General features: G+C 42.2%; 1 protein-coding gene across 1 annotated transcript; it reads left to right on the top strand.

The window, feature by feature from the left end:
- The first annotated feature begins 45 nt into the window (after positions 1–45).
- Positions 46–25749, top strand: LOC129695658 (very low-density lipoprotein receptor-like). Its single transcript, XM_055632809.1, has 15 exons — positions 46–798; positions 3095–3463; positions 4732–4854; positions 5873–5995; positions 6432–6551; positions 7013–7138; positions 7926–8097; positions 12005–12226; positions 13974–14092; positions 14169–14308; positions 15291–15423; positions 16376–16516; positions 20629–20736; positions 21908–21979; positions 22513–25749. Exons 1-15 carry the CDS (start codon positions 651–653, stop codon positions 22617–22619), a joined length of 2223 nt encoding a protein of 740 aa, XP_055488784.1. The 5' UTR covers positions 46–650; the 3' UTR covers positions 22620–25749.
- The last annotated feature ends 322 nt before the right edge of the window (positions 25750–26071 follow it).

Genomic DNA, 26071 nt, shown 5'->3' with positions numbered 1-26071 from the left:
GATTTGTCATGATTTGTCATGCAACAAAATTGGGATCAGAGCTGCTCCTTGAACTAAACCAGCTGGATACTGCCATGAAAGGAGAAAATTATGAAGGACCTCTTAATGTCTACCTTAAAGTAGGTCTGGTCCATCCAATGTAGCAATGGATATCCCCTACAATAGGAACAATTTAGTAATGGTCCTTAAAAGAGGCTGAATGTATACTTGGTGCAATAGTTTAATGTTTGTCTTTCCATAGTTAATACGTGTGGAGCATCTGACTTTGTGTGCAGCAATAAACAATGTGTACCTAGTAGGTGGTTGTGCGATGGCAAAGCTGACTGTGAAGATGGATCTGATGAAAGTACAGACATTTGTCGTGAGTACCACTTGCATATTATTAAGATCGCAATGAGATACTTCACCAGATTCTGTAAAATTAGCAATTGATGTTTTAACGAGGAATGCTGTAATCTGATTTATGGCATGGATTACACTTGCTTTCAAGGTAGTATAGCTTTAAAATGTTCTCCAATTTATAACAAACATTCTAGATGTCAAGTCCACATTTAGGTGGCCCTGTCATAAACAACAACCGTTCTTAAATGCATTACAGGATCATTTAAGAAGTTAAACTGTTCTTACTTTCATTGAAATGCAGATTCAGTATGAGGATTAATTTTGTTTTTCCAGATCAAAAAACATGTCTTGGCCATCAAATCAGCTGTGGGCCTGGATCACTGCAGTGCATTCCTGCTGCATGGCAGTGTGATGGAGAGAGGGACTGCAAGAATGGTGCCGATGAGGTTGATTGTGGTAGGTTGACTTGTCTCCAAGCTGGTAACAGTCTTGGCTGACGTTGATATATTTAAAACAAAGAGCACAACTGAGCTCAATTTGCCTCGTCAAATAGCATGGGTGTCAGTTTGAGTGTTTCCCCAGCATAAGGTGCTTTCATGACTTCAATTTGAGTTAACAAAAGTAAATTGTAGCTAATTGAGTTCATTGACAGCTTGATTCATGTTGGTTTTTGTGTTTGGAAAATTGAGCTAACCTTTCTCCTGGTTCCCAATCCTCCTTGTATTTGAGTTTCTACCTCCAGTCCTGATGCAATTATAAAGAAGGCACATCGGCGACTCCACTTCCTGAGAAGATTACAGAGATGTGGCATGTCAAAGAGGATTCTCCTGAACTTCTACAGGTGCACAGTAGAGAGCATACGGACTGGTTGCATCGTGGCCTGGTTCGACAACTTGAACGTCCAGGAGCGGAAAAGACTGCAAAAAGTTGTGACCACTGCTCAGTCCATCATCGGCTCTGACCTCCCCACCATCGAAGGATCTATCGAAGGCGCTGCCTCAAAGGCAGCCAACATCATCAAAGGCCCACACCATCCTGACCACACATTCACCATTGCCATTGAGAAGAAGGAACAGGAGCCTGAAAACAGTGACGTTCAGGAACAGCTTCTTCCCTTCAGTTATTACAGGCTATTAAACACAACAACAAATTAGCTCCAACAGACTATCATTATTATTGCAAGATATTTGTTATTTATTGAGTATGTGTGCATGTGTATACACACACTGAACTTTTTTTCTTCTCCTGTTACGTACTATGTTTACATATTCTGTTGTGATGCAGCAAGTAAGAATTTCATTGTCCTTTCTGGGACATATGACAATAAAACACTCTTGACTCTAGTATACATATAGTAGCCTCTTAAACATGTTTAATTGTCACCTTTCCAAACTTCATGCTATATTACAGTATTATGAGTTCAGTATTTTAATAACTATTTTCATCTGGTGAATCTGAAGCTTTTCATTTAGTTTGGAATAGACACATAGAAGCATAAAAAAAAAAGAATAGGTTCAGGAGTAGGCCATTTGGCCCTTCAAGCCAGCACCGCCATTCAATACGATCATGGCTGATCATCTAAAAGCAGTACCCCGTTCCTGCTTTTTCCCCATATCCCTTGATTCCTTTAGCAATAAGAGCTAAATCTCTCTCTTGAAAATATCAAGTGAATTGGCCTCCACTGCCATCTGTGGCAGGGAATTCCACAGATTCACAACACTCTGGGTGAAGAAGTTTTTCCTCTTCTCAGTCCTAAATGGCCTACCCCTTATTCATAAACTGACCGCTGGTTCTGGACTTCCCCAACATCTGGACCATTTTTCCTGCATCTAGCATCCTTTAAGAATTTTATGTTTCTATAAAATACCCTCTCATCCTTCTAAATTCCAGTGTATACAAGCCCAGTTAACCCATTCTTTCATCATGTCAGTCCCACCATCCTGGGAATTAACCTGCAATATGAAACTTTTGGCCACATTTGCTGAAAGTAATTTAATACAACATGGGGACAGTAGGACAGAACAAAGTAGTAAACACTGCCCACTCCATCATCGGCTCTGACCTCACTTCCATTGAGGGGATCTATCGCAGTCACTGCCTCAAAAAGGCTGGCACTATCATCAAGGACCCACACCATCCTGGCCACACATTCATCTCCCTGCTACCTTCAGGTAGAAGGTACAGGAGCCTGAAGAATGCAACAACCAGGTTCAGGAATAACTACTTCCCCACAGCCATCAGGCTATTAAAATTGGCTCGGACAAAACTCTGAACATTAATAGCCCATTATCTCTTATTTGCACTTTATCAGTTTATTTATTTATGTGTGTATATATTTATATAATGGTATATGGACACACTGATCTGTTTTGTAGTCAATGCCTACTATGTTCTGTTGTGCTGAAGCAAAGCAAGAATCTCATTGTCCTATCAGGGACACATGACAATAAACTCTCTTGAATATTGACAGTTTGTTGGGCAAAAATGTATTCTATGAGCTCATAACATTGTGGACGGGTATGAAGTCTAGTTATAGTGCTGATTTTCAATCCACAATTGTTATGAAATGGATGGGATGATTTCAATTCAACATGTGGCTACTTTAATTTGCATCATACCCATGTTTAACTTTCCTATGTATAGCATATTGGTGTGCTTTTTGAATTAGTATAACAAATCTCATTGGGAGAAGAGTTCATGGTCTACCTGCAGTAATTACAAGTTGTAAGCCCCATATTTCCCACTCCCCCAGGTAAAATTACTTGTGATCCTTTGGAATTTGCTTGCTCCAGTGGAAGATGCATTGCAAAGACATTTGCCTGCAATGGTATGGATGACTGTGGTGATGGAAGTGATGAAAAGGATTGTGCTGCTTCTACCTGTGGCATTCATGAGTTTCATTGCAACAGCTTGGAGTGCATCCCTTTAAACTGGGTGTGTGATAACAGTGTGGATTGTACTGATAAATCAGATGAATCTCCCGACCGTTGTGGACGCACTCTTCCTCCTTCGGCCTGCCCTTCTAGCGAGTTCCAGTGTGCTTCGGGAGAATGCATTCACCGTCGCTGGCACTGTGATGGTGATGCAGACTGCAAAGACGGAAGTGATGAAACTAATTGCCGTAAGTCTTTCTCCCTAGTTCCAGATTTGAATATTCATTAGATAAAACAAATTGGAAAGTGTATTATGGAATTTGTAGAATGCATCAGGATTTGTTTTATGTTGTACAGCATGGAAACGAGCCCTTTGGCCCAGCTTACCCACGCCTACATGCCCCATCTACACTAGTCCCAGCTGCCTGCATTTGACCCATATCCTTCTAAATCGATTCTATCTATGTGCATGTCCAAATGTCTTTTAAATGTTGTGATATTACCCTCTCCTGCAGCTTATTTCATATACCCATTACCCTTTGTGTAGTTAAAGTTGCACCTCTGGTTCCTATTAAATTCCTCCCCCACCCCCCTCTCCTTAAACCTATGTCCTCTGATTTGTGATTCCCTAACTCTGGGTAAAAGATTCTGTGCATTTACCCTATCTATTCTCCTCATGATCTTGTATACCTCTAAGATCACCCCTTATCCTCCTGCACTCCAAGGAATAAAGTCCTAACTTGCTCAACCTCTCCCTATAGTTCAGGCCCTCAACTTATGGCAACGTTCTCGTAAATCTTCTCTGCATCCCTTCCAACTTAATAACAACTTTCCTATAACAGGGTGTCCAAAACTGAGCCCAAACTCCAAATGTGGCCTCACCAATGTATTTTACAACTAACATGACCTCCTAATTTCTATACTCTATACTCTGACTGATGAAGGCCAATTTGCCAAAAGCCATCTCAACCTGTGATGTCACTTTCAATGAACTATGTACCTGTAATGCTTGATCCTTCTGCTCTACGACACTCCTCAGAAACCTCCCATTCACTGTGAAGGCCCTGCCCTGGTTTAACTTCCCAAAATACATTGCCTCTCATTTATCTGTATAAAACCCCATTAACCATTCCTGAGCCCAACTGATCAAGATCCTGCTGCATGTTTTAATGACAACCCCCTTCACTATCTACAATGCCATTTGAAGATTTACTCTGGAAATAGCATCTTTACGTTGGAGCTTGCAAAATGAAATGTCCGACTCTGGTTCAACACCTTGATTGAACAATTGTTTAATTGAAACTGTATGCACACTTGATCTAAGAAGCAAGAAATAAAGGTTTCTATATAGATGCATCAATTTTGCTTGTTTCAAAAACTACCTATTTTTAATATAACTGACTTAGTTTCCAAATGCAGTTTATCAAAGTTGGCACTTGTTTGCAGACCCAGATTTAGGACAATGTATTTAACTGTGAACACCACCTATAAATGTCATCCCAATTCTAAATTTTAGCTCCTCGCACGTGCCGACCTGATCACTTCCAGTGTAATGATGGAACTTGTGTCCCTGGGATAAAGCGATGTAATCAGTTCCGAGACTGTAATGATGGTGTTGATGAAGTTAATTGCCAGAAAGGTGAGTATGCTTTTTTCAGTAAAATGGGGCTAGGAATTCTCTCCATATAAGAATGTACTGTGCTGGTAAAAATGGAGATTAACCTCAAGTAATTTTATATATATTTGTTGTTCCGCCTGTGAAACTTGGCTTACTTTCATGTGGATTTTGTTCAATCACATTTAATTTAGGAGAATTTTTACCTCCACAACAGTACAATGTAACATTTTCCTTGGTTATTTTCAACCAGTTCTGATGGTTTCTTGCAGAGTAATGAAGTTTTGCTAACCACTATTTTCCATTGAAGTTAAGCTGTTTAAAAGGCCACCATGAAAACTTCACTTCACCAGATCCAAAAGCTCAAACGTCACCTCATTGGCATGTCTGGGCTAATTTGCCTGTGGCCCTCAATTCTTCAGTAACTTGTGTTTTCAGTGTGAGTCTAACCTGTGGCAGCTGACCTACCAGATCTGTTGCTCATTTCTACATTGGAGGTTGCCCACACTTCATAAAGGGCCTGTCCCACTTGGGCGTCATTTGCGCTTCACGCAGATGGCACGCAAAGATTTTGAACATCCCAAATTCCTGCGGTGCCATGCGTGACCGCGCGTCATTGCCTACGTCACCATGCGCACGTAATGTGCACCATGCGTGCATCACGTGTACAACGCGCGCGTCGTGATGCGTAAATAATGTTGCGTAAATTACACACAAATTACGCCTAAGTGGGACAAGCCCTTAACTGATCGTATCTACTGCTATATTTGTAGGTATACCCTTTTCTGAACTAGCTTCTGAAATCTTGGCTGCTGAGTTGATTGTTAAGAGGTCCAATTGTTTTCAACATGGCCATAGAGGAATATCATACTAAAACCAATTCTAATTTAACAAGGAGAAACATGGCAATGCCATAGTGAGCACTTCAAAGTTTGTTCTTTCACTTCCACAAGTCCTATTGGGTGACCTGCAATGTCTTTAATCCCAAAGATTGCGTGGAACAATTCCTGATCTTTATTTCCAATATTTATTTTCTGATTAGTTTCAGAATGCATGGCACAAACTAATTTCAAATGTCGCAGTGGAGAATGCATAAACATTACCCAAGTATGTGATACTAAGCAGGACTGCAAAGACTGGAGTGATGAAATTGTTAGTGAATGTAGTAAGTGAAATTTGTCTACACTTTGTTTGAACATGCAAATTTGAATCTCAATTGTGCTGGAAATGCACAATAAAATCTTAGTCCTTATGACTTTGGTTTTAAATTCTTCTGACTATTGCGTCTGAAGTGTTAACCTGTGGAATAAATTTGGGAGAATAAAATTAGAACTGCTTGATCAATTAAAACCTACTATGGGTGTAATAAAAAGGTTATATCCCAAATGGTACTCATTCTTTCTAATGATGATTCCAATACCACTGCTAAATTTACCATTTGCTGTCCACAATGTATTGGGTACTATCAATTTCTATGAAATTATCCAAGTGAAATGTCCAAATCGGGATGCAAACTTTCCTTACTATACAAAGTTTTTCTTGAGGGTATTCAGTAAAGTGGTAATATTTTGAATTTTGACACGCTGGTATGTTCTCTGCAGACAAGAATGAATGTTTAAAAAAGAATGGTGGCTGTTCCCACATATGCCAGGATCTCGTCATTGGCTATGAATGTGAATGCCCAGCTGGTTATGAATTGATCAACAAGATGACCTGTGGAGGCAAGTACCTTGACCATACTGTTGCAAGATTAAGGATTGTAATAAAAACTCTAATTTGGACCCCTAGGGACATTGATGCCAGTGGCAAAATCTCCAGGCTATTTGATATTTCTCCTAATAATAGTTTACTAATCAGGTTTTACAATCAAGTCAGATTGTAATATAATTGCTCACTGAATGTGGTAAGTTTAAAGGAAGCATAGAAAACCAAGCAGCCAAATGAACAATCAGGTAATGGCTTACTGGATTGTATTTATGATTGTACTTGGAGATTAAGTGGTGGGTGTGAGTAAACACAAAACTTGTGGTACAACTTTTGGTATACAGCATCAGCAGCTATTAATTGGGTGAGTTCTATAAAGAATATTTGGTTTGGGATTATAAAGAAAGGTTGTTTTGGAAGCTATTGTTGCGTGTCTCAATTGGAAGAGCCACCAAAGGTTTCTACATTTTCTTTTTAGATATTAATGAGTGTCGCAATCCTGGATCCTGCAGTCAAGTTTGTGTTAATACAGATGGAAGCTACAAATGTGAATGTCATTCGGGTTATCTTATGGATCCAGCTAGTGGAGCTTGCAAGGCAATAGGCAAGTTATAAACTTTATCTGCATATGTAATGTTCAATAGCTACCAGCCAGGCATTTTGATGCTCCGTGTGGCTTTGCTGTAAAGCTGTGCAATGGTTATTTACCACATGGAACATGAAAAAAACAATGAATACAAACCTGGTCAACTTTTCCACAAAGGAATTGCTTAATGTTTTGCATTTGGATGGGTATTCTGTTTTTCAAATCCGAATTCCTCCTTGAATCCAGACTTTGTATCTGAAGTATTTCTAAAATTATATTAATTTTAATCTACTTTAAATAGACGTGAAATTCTGCCTTTATTTTGGAACATTTTCTTAAGATGCTTCTGGGATTCTCGCTCTTGTATCCATCCATCAGTGTGACATTCTATTAGACCTTGAGTTTATTATTCAAATTTGGGTCCAAAATCTACTTATGGTAGTTCTAACAATCATTCATTAACATCTTGTCATTCTGATGATACTCTGTGGTTTTCACAAGGAAATAGCACAAAACTGCTTTTAAGATTTAAAGTCTGTCCTATTTCCATCTAATTACACTAACTTGAATTAACTTGGATTTAAGTAAGGAGAAAACATTTTGAGTTGGTCATGTTGATTTTAATCTTGAATTTTTACAAAATGGATACTTTGGACTAGATTACGGCAAGCTTGCTTTAAATTTGTAGAAATTGGCCAAAGAAATACAAGTATTAATGGTGTGCAACTGAATTTTGTCTGTCAAACCAAACTATAAAAGAAACATTTTCAGAATTGAGTTGACAATGCGATTTTGTGACTTTCAGGAAAAGAGCCTTATTTGGTTTTCACAAATCGCCATGAAATCAGAAAGCTTGGGTTACATCATCAGGCGTACACCCAGATTGCAGTGCAGCTGAGAAACGCTGTAGCACTGGATGCTCATATGTCGGAGGGGAGAGTCTTCTGGGCTGATGCGAGTCAGCAGGCAATCTTCAGGTAATGGTAAATTTAATTAACTTTAAAAGTTCCGGTTATGACCATAATTGTTCACCATTTCATGATGGACAAAACTCGGGATGCTGCTCAACTTGGAGATTTGCAGGGAACCATAATTTCTAGGTGAGACCCTTTCCAACACTCTGCAGAAAAACCAAGAAACCAACTTCCCCTAATTCTGCTCCTCGGTCCCATGTTGTATGAGCTAATCATAATCATACTTTATTAGCCAAGTATGTTTTGCAACATACGAGGAATTTTATTTGCCATACAGTCATACCAATAAAAAGCAACAGAACACACAATACATTTTAACATAAACATCCACCACTAGCTATTGCTTCACTTTTAATGGAAGAATGTGTGGTATTATGCAATAATAGAGTAAGGCTGAGCAGAGGGGCACTAGGACCCTGCCAGAAGCCAGGCTCCAGTAACCGGTTGTGTCTGGAAAACCCAGGGTGTCGGCAGTTGGAGAGAGAGGCCTGGGCTTACACGAGGCTGTTGCAGTTGCTGTTGTTATTGTACAGATTAAAGGTATACTCTGTTTACGTCGTGGTACGAGCCTTATTACAAGCATAACTCGACATGGTGCCAGAACTGGGAGACTTGTAAGCAAGAAAATAAATAAAGAAGAAGAGGACGGTGTATCGTTTTGGCGGGAAATAGGAGACGAGCTGGCAGATATGGCGCAACCTACACCAACTGCTACGTTCACAATACAACCTCCAGAGCCATTCGATTTTACCAAGCCTCAAGAATGGGAGCGTTGGATCAGGAGATTCGACCGCTTTCGGCTTGCAAGCAATTTAAACGCGACGTCGGCAGAAAACCAGGTGAACACGCTAGTGTATTGCATGGGCGATGAAGCAGAAGATGTGCTAAAGGGGCTAACGCTAACTGCAGATGAGAGGAGGGTGTACACGGATGTCAAGGCGGGCTTTGATGCATTTTTTGTGCCTAAAAAGAATGTTATCTATGAAAGAGCCAAGTTCAATCAGCGTGTGCAACTGCCAGGAGAAATGGTGGATTCCTTCATCACTGCTCTATACGGATTAGCCGAACACTGCAACTATGGACAGTTACAGAACGAGCTGATCCGCGACAGGTTAGTGGTTGGGCTGAGAAACGTCTCATTGTCCGAAAAGCTACAGCTAGACAGAGACCTAACCCTTGAAACTGCTATAACAAAGACAAGGCAGTCTGAAGAAGTTAGACGACAGCGGTTTGACTTAAGAGGAGAAAATAGCGGTGCTAGCAAGTGCACAAATGTTGATGCTGTGCATGCTAAAAGCTACAGAAAACCCAAATTTCCCTCAAAGCCTCAGCCACAAGCACAAACACCAGGCAAAAATAAATTTAATACACAGCCACAGCCAGGTTCAAAGGCCTGCTATAGATGTGGAAAAATGCCCTCGCATGGAAAATTGGAATGCCCTGCTAAAGATGCTGCGTGTCACAACTGTGGCAAAAAGGGACATTATGGCAAAGTGTGCAGAAACGGTGCTAAATCTCTCAATGCTGTCACTACAGAGGAAGAAGAGAGCTTTTTCCTGGGATCCGTGGATGCTGGAAAAGACCCATGGACGGTGCAGCTACAAGTGAGACAACAAAAAGTGTGCTTTAAAATAGATACTGGTGCTGATGTGACCGCCATGCCAGCGGAGGTGTACCATGACATTACAGGGGGGCATGATGTGAAGTGCCTGGCAGTGTCGACACGACCATTGTTTGGGCCAGGGGGCAATGCACTCTCTGTCCTGGGCGTAGCCAGAGAAACACTGCGCAGAGGCAACAAGACAGCCATAGAGGACATTTATGTAGTCAAAGACCTCCACACTGCACTGTTGGGAAGACCTGCCATAGAAAGGCTTCAGCTTGTGTGCAGGGTTGACGGCATCACCCTGGAATCAGAGGACACCAACATCTATGTAGACTCTGTCATCAGCAACATTCCTGTCAGTGGAGATTATCTGAGCAGCCTACGGGAGCACCTACAGGCAGACAGCACATGCTCTGCACTGATGGAGTACTGCACAGACGGCTGGCCCGACAAAAGCCAACTGCAGGGAGTGCTGAGACATTACTGGGCTGATAGAGCAGTGCTGACTGTGCACGATGGGCTGCTGCTGCGGGGCACGAGGCTCGTCATCCCATCAGCCTTACAAGGTGATGTGCTGCAGAGACTACATGAGGGACACCTGGGGGTGACAAAGTGCAGGGGCCGGGCCAAACAGACGGTATGGTGGCCAGGACTCAGCAGCCAGCTGAATGACATGGTGCTGAAATGTAGAACCTGCATCCAAGAGCGAAGGAACGTCAAAGAGCCGCTGATGCCAACGGAGATGCCAGACAGGCCTTGGCAAACCTTGGGAGCTGACCTATTCACGCTGAAAAACAAGACTTATCTATTAGTCGTAGATTATTTCTCAAGATATGTGGAAGTTGCGCTGCTATCACCCACAAGGTCCACAGATGTGGTGGTGCACCTGAAATCCATATTTGCTCGTCATGGAATTTGTGAATTTCTTAAAAGTGACAATGGGCCCCAATTCTCAGGTAGCCACTTTAAATCCTTTGCAGCAGAGTATGGCTTTATGCACATCACGAGCAGCCCCAGGTTTCCTCAGAGCAATGGGGAGGCGGAACGCGCTGTACAAACCGTGAAAAACCTGCTAACAAAGGCGTCAGACCCATATCTTGCATTGCTGGCCTACAGAGCAACCCCTCTACGGAACGGCTATAGCCCGGCCGAGCTGTTGATGGGGCGCCGCCTCCGCACTACAGTTCCGGCCCTTCCAACCCTGCTGAATCCAGTTTTGCCTGACTACAACGCGCTGGGGGCCAAAGAAAGGGAGAAGAGGTGGAACGACGCAAGATCCTTTGACAAGAGGCACGGAGCGAGAACTCTGGAGCCACTAATACCTGGGGAGGATGTGTGGATCACCGATGCACGAGTCCAGGGCAAAGTGCTATCTACACACAATGCACCTCGCTCTTATATCGTCCAGGTGCCTCAGGGCACACTGAGGAGGAACCGGCAGCACTTGGTGCCGCTGCAGACCAACAGTGAGGTAGTCGACGCGGATGAGCCACCGGTGGGAGAAGAGCCAGCTCCACCAGAGCCAGCTCCACCAGACCCAGCTCCACCAGTGACAGCATCACCCAGCGGAGCGGGCCCCACCACAGAGACTGTGCGGACAAGGTGTGGGAGAGAGGTTAGAAAGCCGAAGAGACTTGATTTGTGATTTATTGATCTGTTTTCTACAATAAAGAAAAAGAGAGAGTGAAATGTGATGTGAAAATGTTCTGTAAACCTGTTACATTTACCTGAAACCTGAAAGAATAGTTCACAGTATGGTAACGTGTAAGTTATTTTATTTCTATTTTGCATGCTTAGATCAGGGACAGGTCTTCCAGCAAAAGGGCAGAATAAACCCCTTAAGACCTGCAGAGACAAAGGTAGTCCACCCTTTGTTCTCAAAGAAAGGGAGATGTGGTATTATGTAATAATAGAGTAAGGCTGAGCAGAGGGGCACTAGGACCCTGCCAGAAGCCAGGCTCCAGTAACCGGTTGTGTCTGGAAAACCCAGGGTGTCGGCAGTTGGAGAGAGAGGCCTGGGCTTACACGAGGCTGTTGCAGTTGCTGTTGTTATTGTACAGATTAAAGGTATACTCTGTTTACGTCGTGGTACGAGCCTTATTACAAGCATAACTCGACAGAATGAAGTTAATATTTTGACGGTGGAATTGATGGAAGCACAAACTGGAACTTGTACAACGTCAACATTATTACTGCGTGCTAGTGCATGATTCATTTGCAAAAATCCAACCCTTTGAGCCTGGCAGTAATGACTTAGATCTGCAAAGTTTATTTGCATCTAATTGCTTTCTATTTATGTTGTAGTATGATGCTGAATAAAAGAAAGGATGCAGCTGCAACGTCCATAATTAATGACCTGCAAATCCCTGAAGGAATTGCTGTGGACTGGATCTACAGACTAATTTACTGGACTGATCGTGGTACTAAAACACTCTCTGTGGCTAACTTTGATGGAACAAAAAGGAAGATTCTTTTTGATACAAATCTAAAGGAACCAGCTTCTGTTGTGGTTGATCCACTGTCAGGGTAAGCTCTCGCAGTTTTGTCAATTAAAATTGCAAAATTTTGACCCAGTGTTTTCAACCTTTAGAACTGCCCAGCCCATCGAACCTCTTCATCTGGGGCAAAGCGCAATCTCCAGATTGTCCGCAATGCTCAGGCAAGGGGATGCTGGAACACTCCTGAGCTGCTGCCCAAAGGCTCTTGGGCAGGGCCGGTACACATGGCGTCATGACCAGGTTCTCAAACCCATTGCAGAAGCCATCAGCATGGGAATCAGCAGCTGCAGACGAGCACGCCCCACCACCCAGATGATCACCTTCGTGAAGGCCGGAGTGCAGCTGCCAAGAACCACAGCAGCCAGGAATCCGTCAGGAATCCTGGCGACTGCGCAAGACTGGCAGCTTTCCGTAGACCTGGTGAAACAGCTGAAGTTCCCACAGCACATTGCCACGACCACCCTGAGGCCAGATATCCTCCTGGTCTCAAAGGCGACCAAAAACATCGCCTTGTTGGAACTGACAGTGCCGTGGGAGGACCGTCTGGAGGAGGCCCATGACAGGAAGAAGACCAAGTATGAATAGCTGGTCATAGACTGCCGCAAGCAGGGCTGGAAGGCAAGGTGTATGCCCATCGAGGTTGGCTGCAGAGGTTTTGCAGAGCAATCGCTCTACAAAGCCTTGAATGCACTGGGCATCAACGGAGTGGCGAGGAGAAGGGCCATCAAGAACACCACAGAGGCAGCGGAGAAGGCATCAAGATGGCTCTGGATCAGGAGAGGAGGTCCATGGGGAGGAGTGAATGCCACCTGAACACAAGTCGTGGTCTGATCAACCACGGCTGGGTCGCCTGGGTGAGGGTGTCTGATGTTGAAAGACCCAAAACACCCAATGACCCCAGGTTACATCACTGATGATGTGTTCACGAGCATCAATAGATGTATTTGTATCAATCGGGGTCAATCAAGCTCTGGCAGTTTTGTCAATTAAAATTGCAAACTTTTGATCCAGTGTTTTCAACCTTTAGAAGTGCCACGCTGTTCATTCATCGTTCTTTTCAAAGTGATATCTGGTCAAAGTTTAGTTTAAAAGTACAATGCGGAAACAAGCCCTTCAGTCCCCCGAGTCCGCACTGACCACTGATGCTTATACACTAGCGCTATCCCACACACTAGGGACAATTTATAATCTTTACCAAAGCCAATTAACCTACAAACTTGTACGTCTTTGGAGTGTGGGAGGAAACTGGGACACCCAAAGAAGACCCACGCGAATATGGGGAGAAACTCTGTACAGACTGCACCGGGATCGGGATTGGTATCGAACCTGGGTCTCTGGGGCTGTATGGCAGCAGCTCTACTGCTGTGCCACTCCAACAATCACAGAAATAATTTTCCAGCCAAATAATGCACATGCATAAATTAGCTTGAGGCACAAGATGCAATTTGGAAAAGATAAAAGTAAATGAATGTAGATTAAACAAATAGATACTTCTACTGCAAAATACTGCAACTAACAGATCACGAGCCAATGTAGGCCTAATGGTAATCTAACACTTTATTCACACTTGTGCTTGTTTAGTGAGCCAGTGAACATTTTGTTCCAGGATATTCACTTTAAATTGTGGGAACATTATTTTTAAACCATTGTGCAGCTTAATGTTCAGTAGCTTCGCATAAATTCTCATTCAAAGTTTATTCTTTACTGCTGTAGTGGTTGCAGTTCTCTAGATATATACAAGGAGACTGGGTTTTAAAATGTGATTTTTCTTTAAGATTTATTTACTGGTCTGACTGTGGTACTCCAGCAAAGATTGAGAAAGCGGGAATGAATGGTGTTAACCGCCAGCTTTTACTTTCTGTCAACATTGAGCGGCCAAAAGGCATTGCACTTGGTAAGTAAGATGTCTTTTAATGGTGCATCATTTCTTTATTTGGGCTTTGTCAATATACCTTTGACTTTTCCCACAGATCATATGAAAGGGCGCCTGTATTGGATCGATGCAAAGTTGCACACATTATCAAGTATAGACCTCAATGGTCAGGACAGAAGAACGGTTTTGCAATCACATAAATTTCTTGCGCACCCTTGTGCTGTGGCCCTATTTGAGGTAATATTGAGTTGGTTTTGAAGTAAATAGTTCATACTAATATTCAAATGTTCTGAGTAAACCTAGAACTGCAGATGCTGGAATCTTCGAACACAAGGTGCTGGAGTAGTGGGTCAGGCAACATCTCTGGAGGGTGTGGAAAGATGTTTTGGGTTGGTACTCTTCAGACTGTTCATAGTAAGGAAGAGGGCTAGAAAAGTATTGAAATGGAGCATAGCATGGAAAGTGATAGGCGGATGCAAGTTTGATTGCCAGATGGGTGCACAAAAGCTCGAGATTAAAGGAGACAACGTTCTCTGATAAGGAGAGAGTGAAATGTAATGCCAGAGGAAGTGGGTAGTTTAAGGCAGAGATAAATAGATAGATTCTTGATTAGTACAGGTGCCGGAGGTTATGGGGAGAAGGCAGGCGAATGTGGTTAGGAGGGAGGGATAAATCAGCCATGACTGAATGACGGTGTAGACTTGATGGGCCAAATGGCTTAATTCTACTCCTATTCCTTATGAGTTTAAGAGGGATATCGGTGGAAGGGAAGGGGGATGGAAGTTAGGGGATTGTGGGAGAGATGGATGCACACTGGGGTAGGGGGATCTCAGGATAGGGGGATGGAAGAGAAAAATAGTGGCTGTTTACTGATTTGAATCATTCTGTGCTCATGCTGTTGGGTTGTGAGATACCCAAGCTGGAATTCCGGAATTGCTTGTTTTCCACCTTGTCAGCAATTAAATTAAGTGTAGCATGAAGTCATTCTGGCAAGAATGTTTGTGCTATAAAATTAAGATGCAAATGGATATTGAAGAGTTTGTGTAAATAAAAGGTGGTTTAAAGGTCCATTGGCTAGAATTACTGATTGTGATGTCTAAGATTGATTTTGGTTATAAAGGTTATCTTTAAAATTATTTTGAGCAATTTAATTAGTGGCCTACATAAAAGGAATGGTTAAACTCTAAGCAATACATTTTTCTCAAAATTGCATTACCAGGATCATGTCTATTGGGCTGATGAAAAAGGAATCTATGAAGCCAACAAGTATACTGGAGATAATGTGAAGCTTTTAGCCTCAAATGTTGAACCTGGAGACATCGTAATTTATCACGAGCTAATACAGACATCTGGTAAGAAATCTATAGCCTACTGTTACATTGCAATGTGTAAATGCGACTTGGTTCCTGCTGATATTTAGTAATAAAACAGCTGTGGAATGTCCCTTATCATATTTTCCTTGATTACAGGGTTTTTAACTGCAGATTAGTAGGATTATGATGTTCATTGTTTCATTGTGGGTTTTATCGTTAGTTACCTTGCCAGATTCAGTACAGACAAGTCACTGCAAATGCTGTAATATGGAGGGGAAACTACTGGAGGACCAAGGCATGTCAAGCAAGCAGCACCTTGGGTGTATGAGGGAACATAGATGATGTTTGCCAATACTCTGCATTAGGACTGAATGGGGAGAGGTGAGCTCTAACATGAAGAGGGCTAAAGGAATCAAGAGATATGGGTGGGGGGGAAGGAAGCAGGAACGGGATACAGATTTTAGATGATCAGCCATGATCATATTGAATGGTGGTGCTGGCTCAAAGGACCGAATGGCCTCCTCTTACTATGTATCCTTTTTTTTTCTATGTGACGTTTGATCAGTAAGTACTGGGTTGGCTAAGGAAGAGTGATGGGTGGATGGAGTAATGAGAGAGATGGCCAGGTGGATGACGGGTAGGAGCATAAACAGGAGCTGATGGAGTCGGGTTGGGGAGGGGCAGGAGCGGTGTGAAGGGAGATGGTCGAGACTGGGAGATGATTCAACACAGAGTGCCTTCTGGTACAATGTAGGATGGCATTCCTTAGCAAAGGTGTTAAACCACTTTGATTTCCTCTTGCTCTTCAAATCACATTTCAATTGGAAAAAGCACATTTATTTCCTAAATGCCGAATGTATTGCCAACCCTTGTTTTGCATGATTTGCTGACTTGCACATGCTGCCCATAACCAGGTGACATGGAGAAATCATGAATGCTTGTAAAGTATCAAAGCTGATGCTTGTACTTATTTTAATTTGGTGTCTTCTAGGGAAAAACTGGTGTGAAGATTTTGGAACATGCGAGCACTTGTGTCTCCCTGCTCCTCAAATTAACAGTCGATCTCCGAAGTATACTTGTGTATGTCCAACTGGAATGGTGCTGAACGATGATGAGCAGCGTTGTCATAAAGGTAGTGTCAAGGTCCAGTTCTTACTCGGGTTAATGACATGTATATGGTCCTCATCGACCATGCTGTTTGCGTAGTCTGGAGCTAATTGACTGAGCCCATCTCTCAGATTTAAGGTTCGGAGAAAATGGCGCCGGTGAGACGGCAGCCTGTCGCGTGCAGCTGTGTGTAGTGTATGTTTATTTAGTATTTTAATAATATTTTAGTATAGTTTTTAATAATATTTTAATAGTCTATTTTAATAGACTACGTATAAGTGTTATAGCCACAACTATCGCGTGTTGTTGAGTTCTTATCCGAGTGGAAATATGTGCCTGATATCAACCGGACGGACGGAACAAACTGCCGTGGTATACACCCGTCAGGGACTGCTAAGCCTGGTACATGGCTCAATATTCGGGATTCAACATGACATACCGAAGGAACTCCTACAGAAGAGACATCGGGGAACGCGTGCAGGGGTGAAGAGAAACAAGAGGAGGTTGGCGAGAACATGGAGAGAGACTTTTAAACCAGCCCTACCATCTATCACCATGGGAAATGTTTGCTGCCTAACGAACAAATTAGACGAATTAGAAACCCTGGTCAGGTACCAGAAATTGTACCGGGAGAGCAGCATCGTTAGCCTGACAGAGACGTGGTTGACGGAAAATACGCCCGATTCTCTGGTCAGTTTTACCGGCTTCAGGACGATACGAGCAGACAGGGACACCGGAGCGAGCGGTAAGCAGAAAGGTGGGGGGCTTTTACTGCTCGTCAACAACAAGTGGTGTAACCCTAATCATGCTACTATCAAAGAACAGATATGTAGCAAGGACATTGAACTTTTAGCGGTTAGTTTAAGACCATATTACCTACCCAGGGAGTTCACTGTTGTGGTAGCCATTGTTGTTTACATTCCTCCATCTGCCAAGGCAGAAGTCGCGTGTGACGTGCTGCACACCACTATCGCAAGACTTCAGTCCAAGTACCCAGAGGCGTTCATTGTTGTGTCTGGAGATTACAACCATGTCTGTCTCTCTAAGATTTTGCCCACTTTTAAACAGTTTATTGACTGTACAACTAGAGGTGATAAAACGCTGGATCTCTTGTATGCAAATGTGAAAAATGCATACAAATGTACTGCACTGGCCCCTCTTGGTCGATCAGACCACAACATGCTACATCTCTCTCCCTCCTACACCCCAGCTGCCAAGAGGCTGCCTGTCACCACCAGAACATTAAGAGACTGGTATCCTGAGGCTGATGAAGCCCTAAGGTGCTGTTTTGAGACAACAGATTGGGATGTGTTCTGTGAGGAGTATGGGGAAGACATTGACGGCCTAACAGAATGCATTACCCATTACATCAATTTCTGTTATGATGACATCATGCCATCCAGGGTAATTCGTTGCTACCCCAATAACAAACCATGGATTACCAGCAGCCTGAAGGCCTTACTAAATGAGAAGAAAAAGGCTTTCAGGGTGGGTGACAGGAATAAAATCAAAGAAATTCAAAGGGAACTGAAGGTGAGGATTAAGGAGGGGAAAGAAGCATATAGGCTCAAACTGGAATGACAGCTGCAGCAAGATGGGGTGAAGCAGGTATGGGCTGGAATGAAAAAGATCACGGGTATGAAGCAGAAGGGCGGTACACTGCCTGATGGTGAACAGAGTCTGGCTGATGATCTGAACAGATTTTTCAACAGATTTGACTGCCCAACACAATCTCAGCCTCCCCCACCTGGTCTGCTGACCGTTGATGCTTCCTCACCATCTCCCCTCCCTCTCTCCAATACTCCTGAGATGTCATCTGCACGGGGTCCCCCCTTCCCACCTACTACTACACCACCAGCCCTACCTATGACTCTTCATACTGCGCAGGTCAAGATGATGCTGGACAGACTGAAGCCAGGGAAAGCAGTGGGGCCCGATGACATCAGCCCAAGGCTACTGAAGACTTGCTCCTCAGAGCTGTGTGGTATCCTAACACACCTGTTCAACCTGAGCTTGCGTCTACAGAAGGTCCCAAGGCTGTGGAAAACATCTTGCCTGGTACCTGTCCCAAAGAAGACCTATCCCACTCACCACAATGACTACAGACCAGTAGCGCTCACTTCACATATTATGAAGACATTTGAGAGACTTGTCCTCTCCTACCTCAGGACTAGTGTGTCAACTCAAATGGATCCTTTACAGTTTGCATATCAGCCCAACATCAGTGTCGATGATGCCCTTATTTACATGCTGCAGAGGGCGTACACACATCTGGACATCCCTGATGCATCTGTAAGAATTACATTCTTTGACTTCTCTAGCGCTTTTAACACAATTCAGCCTCGACTGCTAGGGGAGAAGATGGAGAAGATGAAGGTGGATCCATTAATGGTACTGTGGTGTTTGGATTACCTTTTCCTCAGACCACAGTATGTGCGCCTACAGAACAATGTCTCAAGCACCATCATGAGCAGCACAGGGGCTCCACAAGGAACTGTGCTGGCTCCATTCCTGTTTACCATCTACACAGCGGATTGTCAATATAACACCAACAGCTGCTTTTTGCAGAAATTTTCAGATGACACAGCTGTTGTAGGCCTCATCAAAAGGGGGCAATGAGGAGGAGTATAGAGACACAATTAACAACTTTGTGGAGTGGAGTGCACACAATAATCTCCATCTCAACACCAAAAAAACGAAGGAGATAGTTGTGGATTTCAGGAGGGGGAGGAGGAGGATTCAACCAACACCAATCACCATCAGGGGCACTGAGGTGGAGGTGGTCGCCAACCACAGGTACCTTGGTGTGCAGCTTGACAGTGAGCTGGACTGGAAGAGTCATATGGAGGCGGTGTACAGGAAGGGACAAAGTAGACTGTATTTTTTAAGGAGGCTAAAGTCATTTAATATCTGCCAACCCCTACTGTGCAGTGTCTACCATTCAGTGGTGGCCAGTGCTCTGATTTTTGCTGTGGCCTGTTGGGGAGAAGGCGCCCGAATAGCGGACAAAAACAGACTGGATAAGCTGATCAGGAAGGCCGGCTCAGTGGTTGGGGCAGAGCAACTAACGGTCAAGCAGGTGGCAGAGGCCAGAACTCTGAAAAAACTAGGCTCAATAATGACCAACCCCACTCACCCACTCCACGCCCTGAAGGTGATCAAGTGCAGCATCTTCAGTCAGAGACTGATTGCACCAATGTGCAAAACGGAGAGACATAGGAAGTCTTGTATACCAGCTGCTATAAGGTTTTATAATGCACAAAAATTTTAACTTATTATGTATTGAAGATATCTGTTGAAATGTGTGGTGTTATGTCTGTCTTGAAGCTGTTGTGGCACTGTAATTTCCTATAAAGGATTATTAAAGGTTATTCTCTTCTCTCTAAAAGGTCTTGGAGGGGGAATATTTTATCCTATGCACATCTCCCATGAAGTCTGGTTTTGTTGCATGTGTATCACCTTGTATTTTCCTTGTTCCACACATTGTATCTGCCTTTATTAATATTGCATGGTCCTTCTGTGGTGAATCTGTGGAATTCCGTGCCACAGAAGGCTGTAGAGGCCAAGTCATTGGATATTTTTAAGGCAGATTAGTACAGGTTATGGGTAGAAGGCAGGAAAATGGGGTTAGGAGGTGTAGAACAGCCATGATTGAATGGTGTAGACTTGATGGGCCGAATGGCCTAATACTTCTCCTATCACTTATGACCTTCACAACAATCCTGTAAATGGGGCATCTCGGATGCATACAGGCCTCTAAACGTTTTATTATCCTTCAGGAAGTCTTTGCTTCTGTTGTGAGAACAAAGTAAACATCAAGCATTCGAAACAAAATCCAAGCCCTTTGATCATTAGGTGGACCAACTCTTGGACATTGTAAAACTTGCTGGACGTGACTAATAATTCAAAGTAAATCCTCATCTTTCCAACTTTCTTGCCCCCCCCCCCCCCCCAATTGGGTTTGATGCTCTAACACTAAATGTAGTTGAAAGTTGCCACGAAGTGAGTGGTTTTGTTGCCGATTACCAAGATTTTAAGCTTTAAGGACTCGTTAAAGCAATAAAATGATAAGTGTTTAAAAATGCATTTACAAATTGCTAATGCCAACAATGTTAATAACTCTATGTTCCCTTACAGTAAATGAACATGCAACTCCAAAAGGAATCTCTGCAATGACTGCAGGTTTTTCAGAAGAATTTTCCAGATTGTATACCATGATGCCAACAGTTTTGTCTAATCCCAGAGGTAATACAATAACTGGGAGCATAAATTGTTCTGTTAGCCTTTATTTGTGCATATTTTTAATGCCTTGACATTCAAATTGGGCTTTGATATTAGTGGGTATATTTGGTACTTGTAAACAAATGTGAATTGAAACTCCAATTTTAACCCTATTTATAGAGATACTAAAAACAGTGTACATTATGTCAATTTACCCCATTGACTGGAGTTATTTTAATCTTTAAATTGTGATTAACGCAACCATGATCAAGCCTCATAAAATTTGTTTTAAATCTGAAGCAATAATTTGAGATACCAAATGAAATCTGCTTTATGCACAAATATAGCGTTATGATTTTACTTTATTTAGTTAGTTGAGTTCATTGTCATGTGTACAGAGGTACAGTGAAAAGCTTTTTTTGTTGCATTCAGTCAGCAGAACGACTTTACATGGTTATAATCAAGCCATCCACAGTGTACATATACAGGATGAAGGGAAGGTAAATTCTGAATAAAAATAGTCTGAGGGTCTTCAATGAGGTAGATGGTAGCTCAGGGCAACTCACTAGTTGGTGATGGGATGGTTCGGTTGCCTGATAACAGCTGGGAAAAAACTGTCCCTGAATCTGGAGGTATGCATTTTCAGACTTCTGTACTTCTTGCCTGATGGGAGAGGAGAGGAAAGGGAGCATCCAGAATGAGACTTGTCCTTGATCATGCTGGTGGCCTTGCCAAGACAGTGTGAAGTATAGATGGAGTTAATGGAAGGGAGGTTGGTTTGCATGATAGTCTGGGATGTGTCCACAATTCTCTGGATGTCTTGGATGGAGTTGTTCCCAAAGAATGCTGTGATGCATCCTGATAAAATGCTTTCTACAGCACATCTGTAGAAGCTGGTGAGAGTTGTTTGGGACATGCCAAACTTCCTAAACCTAAGGAAGCAGAGGTGGGTTGGAGTCTTGGCCATTGTTTTGATGTGGCAAATCCAGGACTAGTTGCTGGTGATATTTACTCCAAGGAATGTGAAGCCTTCAAACATCTCGACTTTGGCACTGTCACTGTATATTAGGGTTTGTGTATGGCTTTGCTTCCTGAAGTCAATCACTATCTCCTTTAGAAATGTAATCGTGAAGTATCTAGAACTAAACTTTTTTGAATTTCATATGGAATTGTCAATTTTGCTTTCAATTTTTAGATGCAAGTTTGAATACTTCACTTGAAAAATTAAATGAAGGATCTACAACTATTTGGGTCATCATTACCATGTGTAAGACAACTTACTAATTTCATTGCTGAAGAATAACTGTGCCAAGCTAGTGCTAAATGTGCATGTACCTATTAGAATTGTGGGTACATTTTTCAATGGATGCTGGGTGCTATCAACCAGGCTGACAGTGGACCAACAGCAAGAGCTACTGCCGACAGCAACAGAGACATGGGTTCAATCCTAACCTTGATTGTTGTGTCTAGAGTTTGCATGTTCTCCCTGTGACCGCGTGGGTTTCCTTGAGGTACTTCAGAGGAAAGCCGAATATAGTTTCCATCCCAAAGATGTGTGGGTTTGACGGTTAATTGGCCTCTGTAAATTGCCTCTAATATTTAGGGATTGGATGAGAAAGCGGGATAATATAGAGCTAGTGTGAACAGGTGACCAATGATCAGCATGGACTCTATGGGCTGAATGGCCTGTTTTTTCCCCCATACTGCATTTCTTAACTAAAACAAGGTGCTAACTTTTATTTTTTATTTTTATGATGATTTAGAATATCGATTCTAATGCTTTGTTGTCTATCCTTACAGCACTTCTGGTAACTGTTGGCGTTGTTGGCTATCTTACATGGCACAAATGGCAAAAGAAGAATATGAAATACACCCACTTCGAGAATCCAGTCTTTCAACGTAATTGATTTGTACAAAGCAAGTAATAAAAATGGATTGTCACAACTTTCTTAACTGTGGGTGATTCTGCACATCTCACACTGGGTGGATTGTGAACTGCGTTTTACATTGGATGCAAGTGTTTCTTTGGTTTGAAACCTTGGGGAATTGGCCAATTTGTTCAATCATTAACACTTGACATCCCATGAACCCTAACCAAGTCTACATATGGATACAGCATGATTTCACGCTCGCCTGCCATCTGCAGCTACAGAGCTTGGACCAATTCCAGAACTATTCCTCACATGGCCTTGTGCACCTGCTGCCAGGGGACTTGAACAAAACGTTAAAGCTTTTAAGGGGTTTGGTGGGAACCCGATGTTAGGAAAATGGTTGCTATTTATGGGTATTTGTACTGGCAAGATTGCAATCACTAGATGCCATTTAAGTTAGTATTGTCACGTGTGCCAAGGTACATTGGAAACCGTTTTGCGTGCTATCCCGGTAAGGGAAACATTATGCATGAATATAATCAAGTCGTACAGTGCACTGAAAGGATAAAGGTCCAATATTTTAAAAGTATCCATTTTTACATTTTTATCCTAGTAAATTTTAAAGATCTCCAATGAGGTAGATGGGAGATCAGAACCATAATCTAGCTGATGAGAAGACTTTGGTAAAATTTATTAGGATAATGTCAAAAGCCATTAAGATTCCACAGTAATAACTAACAGCTGAGTCTTGGCTGTTAATCCCTCAATATATTTGGATGGTAAAATAAGACCTTATTATCAATTTCTAATTGATTAGAATGCCCAATGTGTGTGAATGGAAATATGAAATACAAATAACCTGCAGTTTGCTCAAGACATATGATCAATGGGGTTTGGAAGTAGCAGCAGGCCTTGATGAAGCCACTGAAAGTGAAAGAATGGTTGAAACATGGATCCTAGACTTTAAACCAGCAGAAAGTTATGGACCTTTATGAAGCAATTGTATGACTGCAACTGTAGTGTTAGTAACTGATGCATGATTTTGACCAAAGCATTGACCATTCTTTTCTATCACAGATAATGCTTAATTGTTTGTTGCTCCAGATTCTAGTATCTACAATTTAAGATAGGTGCAGGCAAATTAGATTAATTAGTTTGGTATCATGGTCAGTGCTGACATGCTGAACAGGCGGACTTGTTCCTATATTGTACAGTTTTAAATTCTCTACAGGGCATGGTTATAAGGTGAGAGGAGGAAAGTTTAATGAAGATGCGTGGGGCAAGTTTTTTACACAGAGTAATGGGGGGCCTGGAATGCACTGCCAGAGATGGTGCTGGAGGCAGATTCAATAGTGACTTTTAAGAGGCTTTTGGATAGGTACATGGAAATGTTGGGAATAGAGGGATATGGATAATGTACAGGCAGATCAGTTCAACTTGGTGTCATTCAATTCTTCAGGGCCCAAAGTACTATTTTATGTTCTAAGTAAAGGGTGTCTTCCAACACCACAGACACTTTACTCAATTCTGTCCATTTCCAATATTTTGGTGTTGGAAATCACCAATGACGAGAAATGTTCTTATTAACATATTTCACATGTTGAGTCATTGGTTTTCTGTACTGATGGAACACACTGTATTTATGCGTTGTATAAACTATTGTAGATCAATTATTATCACTGCATATACCATTTGAAATGGAGCTCTGAAAGCTCTTCGTAATTAACCTCAGGAAAACTTTCGTAAGCACAAAATCTTAATTGAAATTGTCTTGCACACCTATTATCAGAAGAGGAAGCTGCATGAGTCTGCAGTCATGCTTCATTGTGGGTATGCACTGATTCCACGTTGCAGTATATCTTTGCGCCAAGTGTCTGCACAGCAGAGCAGATGTGAGAGGGACCTTACATGGTCAGGTGCCTGCTTGACCACTGAACTTGCTACTGTGTTTCACCACAGCTCTGAACCATTGAACGAGGAACCTGTTACATTTTGCATCCGAGTCTTCAATTTTACAGCAGTCGTGACAGGGAATCAAGCAATAGGTGTAGGAGTAAACCATTCGGCTCTTCATAGCAATAAATCCTATTCTTTAGAAATGGGTCACCAACTGTTACAAAGCGACAACTTTGTAGTTTACGGCCCTTTTTTTTAAACAGGAGGCAGGATGACGCAACGGAAGGGTTGCTGCCTTAGAGTCCCCATGACCTGGGTTCAATCCTGACCATGGGTGCTGTCTGTACATAGTTTGTATCTTCTCCCTGAGACCGCGTGGGTTTTCCCCGGGTGCTCTGGTTTCCTCCCACACTCCAAAGATGTACACGTTTGTAGGTTAATTGGCTTTGGTAAAGATTGGAAATTTTCCCTGGTGTATGTACGAGCATCGCTGGTCAGCGCGGCCGTGGTGAGCCGAAGGGCCTGGTTCCACGCTGTGTATCTGAACTAAACTAAAATTTGTTATTTTCATTCTTTGCTTTTAATTGAAATCATACCATGTTTCTAACAACATTCATTATTTTATATCTTTAGAATTCCAGCATTTATTATATCAATTCTAGCCTGTTTAAAACATCTCTGAATGTAATGCTGATAAGCCCCTTTGATAGCAATGAGCAGTCAAAGTCCATGCAGGTACTGGTAGGATCAGTGTTAGAGTCTGCTACCTGAGATCAAGTTGCCGCACAGGCCACTCTAGTTCAGGAGCAACACACGCATGACCCACACAGCAGGTGTGGCCACAACATTAGTGTGGGGCCTTTAGCAGGCAATGGGTTGGATTTAACTGATCCAAACTGTGCCATTCTTCTGAACAAAATATCCATTTGACCCTAAAGCATTGTTTTCACTATAATGTTTCTCCCTCAAATATTATTGACCTTTTTATTCAATTTGTTAAGTTTTTTGATTTACAGTATATCATCCAATTTGGCAACAATCAGGAAAAAACATTATGATTAATATTTAGGGTATGCCTCATGACTGATTTTAGACCTAAAGAATCGAGGCATGTCATGTGTGTAAAATTTGAGTTTTTCTCATAAAATTGGAACATCTTTTGCATGGGATTTTATCTGGGATCTTTAACTCCCAAAACTATGTAATATGAAACCTCTTCTATCGTTCAGGAATGAAATGGAACTCCCTGATATTTGTTATATTCATAGCTATATAGAATAGTGTAGCATTTCTTAATGTACTATAGTATTTTACTGAGAATTATTAAGATCCACCTTATCTGGGCATCCACCAAAGTATAACATTTAAAGGTTGAATACATGTGCAAATAAAACATGTTTTTAAAGAAAACTTCATGATTTCAGCCTTTATCTTCTTAAAAAGCAATGCAAATTACGCTTTAATGTGCTTCAACAATGCTGGAATAATTGAGGCAATATTTTGATCTGTTTTCCCACAGGAAAAGCATTAAATCAGCTTTAAAAAAATCCACAGCATGCTAAGGAATGTAATTTATACAACTATCTTGGGTT

This window comes from Leucoraja erinacea, chromosome 3, assembly GCF_028641065.1.
Source record: "Leucoraja erinacea ecotype New England chromosome 3, Leri_hhj_1, whole genome shotgun sequence".
Classification (NCBI taxonomy): domain Eukaryota; kingdom Metazoa; phylum Chordata; class Chondrichthyes; order Rajiformes; family Rajidae; genus Leucoraja; species Leucoraja erinaceus.
Note: the sequence above shows the minus strand (reverse complement) of the source record. Positions and strands in the feature narration are given on the sequence as shown.

Excerpts from the sequence above, each read along its gene's own strand:
- LOC129695658 (XM_055632809.1), top strand. The coding sequence starts at position 651 with ATGAGGATTAATTTTGTTTTTCCAGATCAAAAAACATGTCTTGGCCAT. Across the intron at positions 799-3,094 it reads TGCCGATGAGGTTGATTGTG|GTAAAATTACTTGTGATCCT; the intron begins GTAGGTTGACTT and ends CCACTCCCCCAG. Across the intron at positions 12,227-13,973 it reads GTGGTTGATCCACTGTCAGG|ATTTATTTACTGGTCTGACT; the intron begins GTAAGCTCTCGC and ends TTTTTCTTTAAG.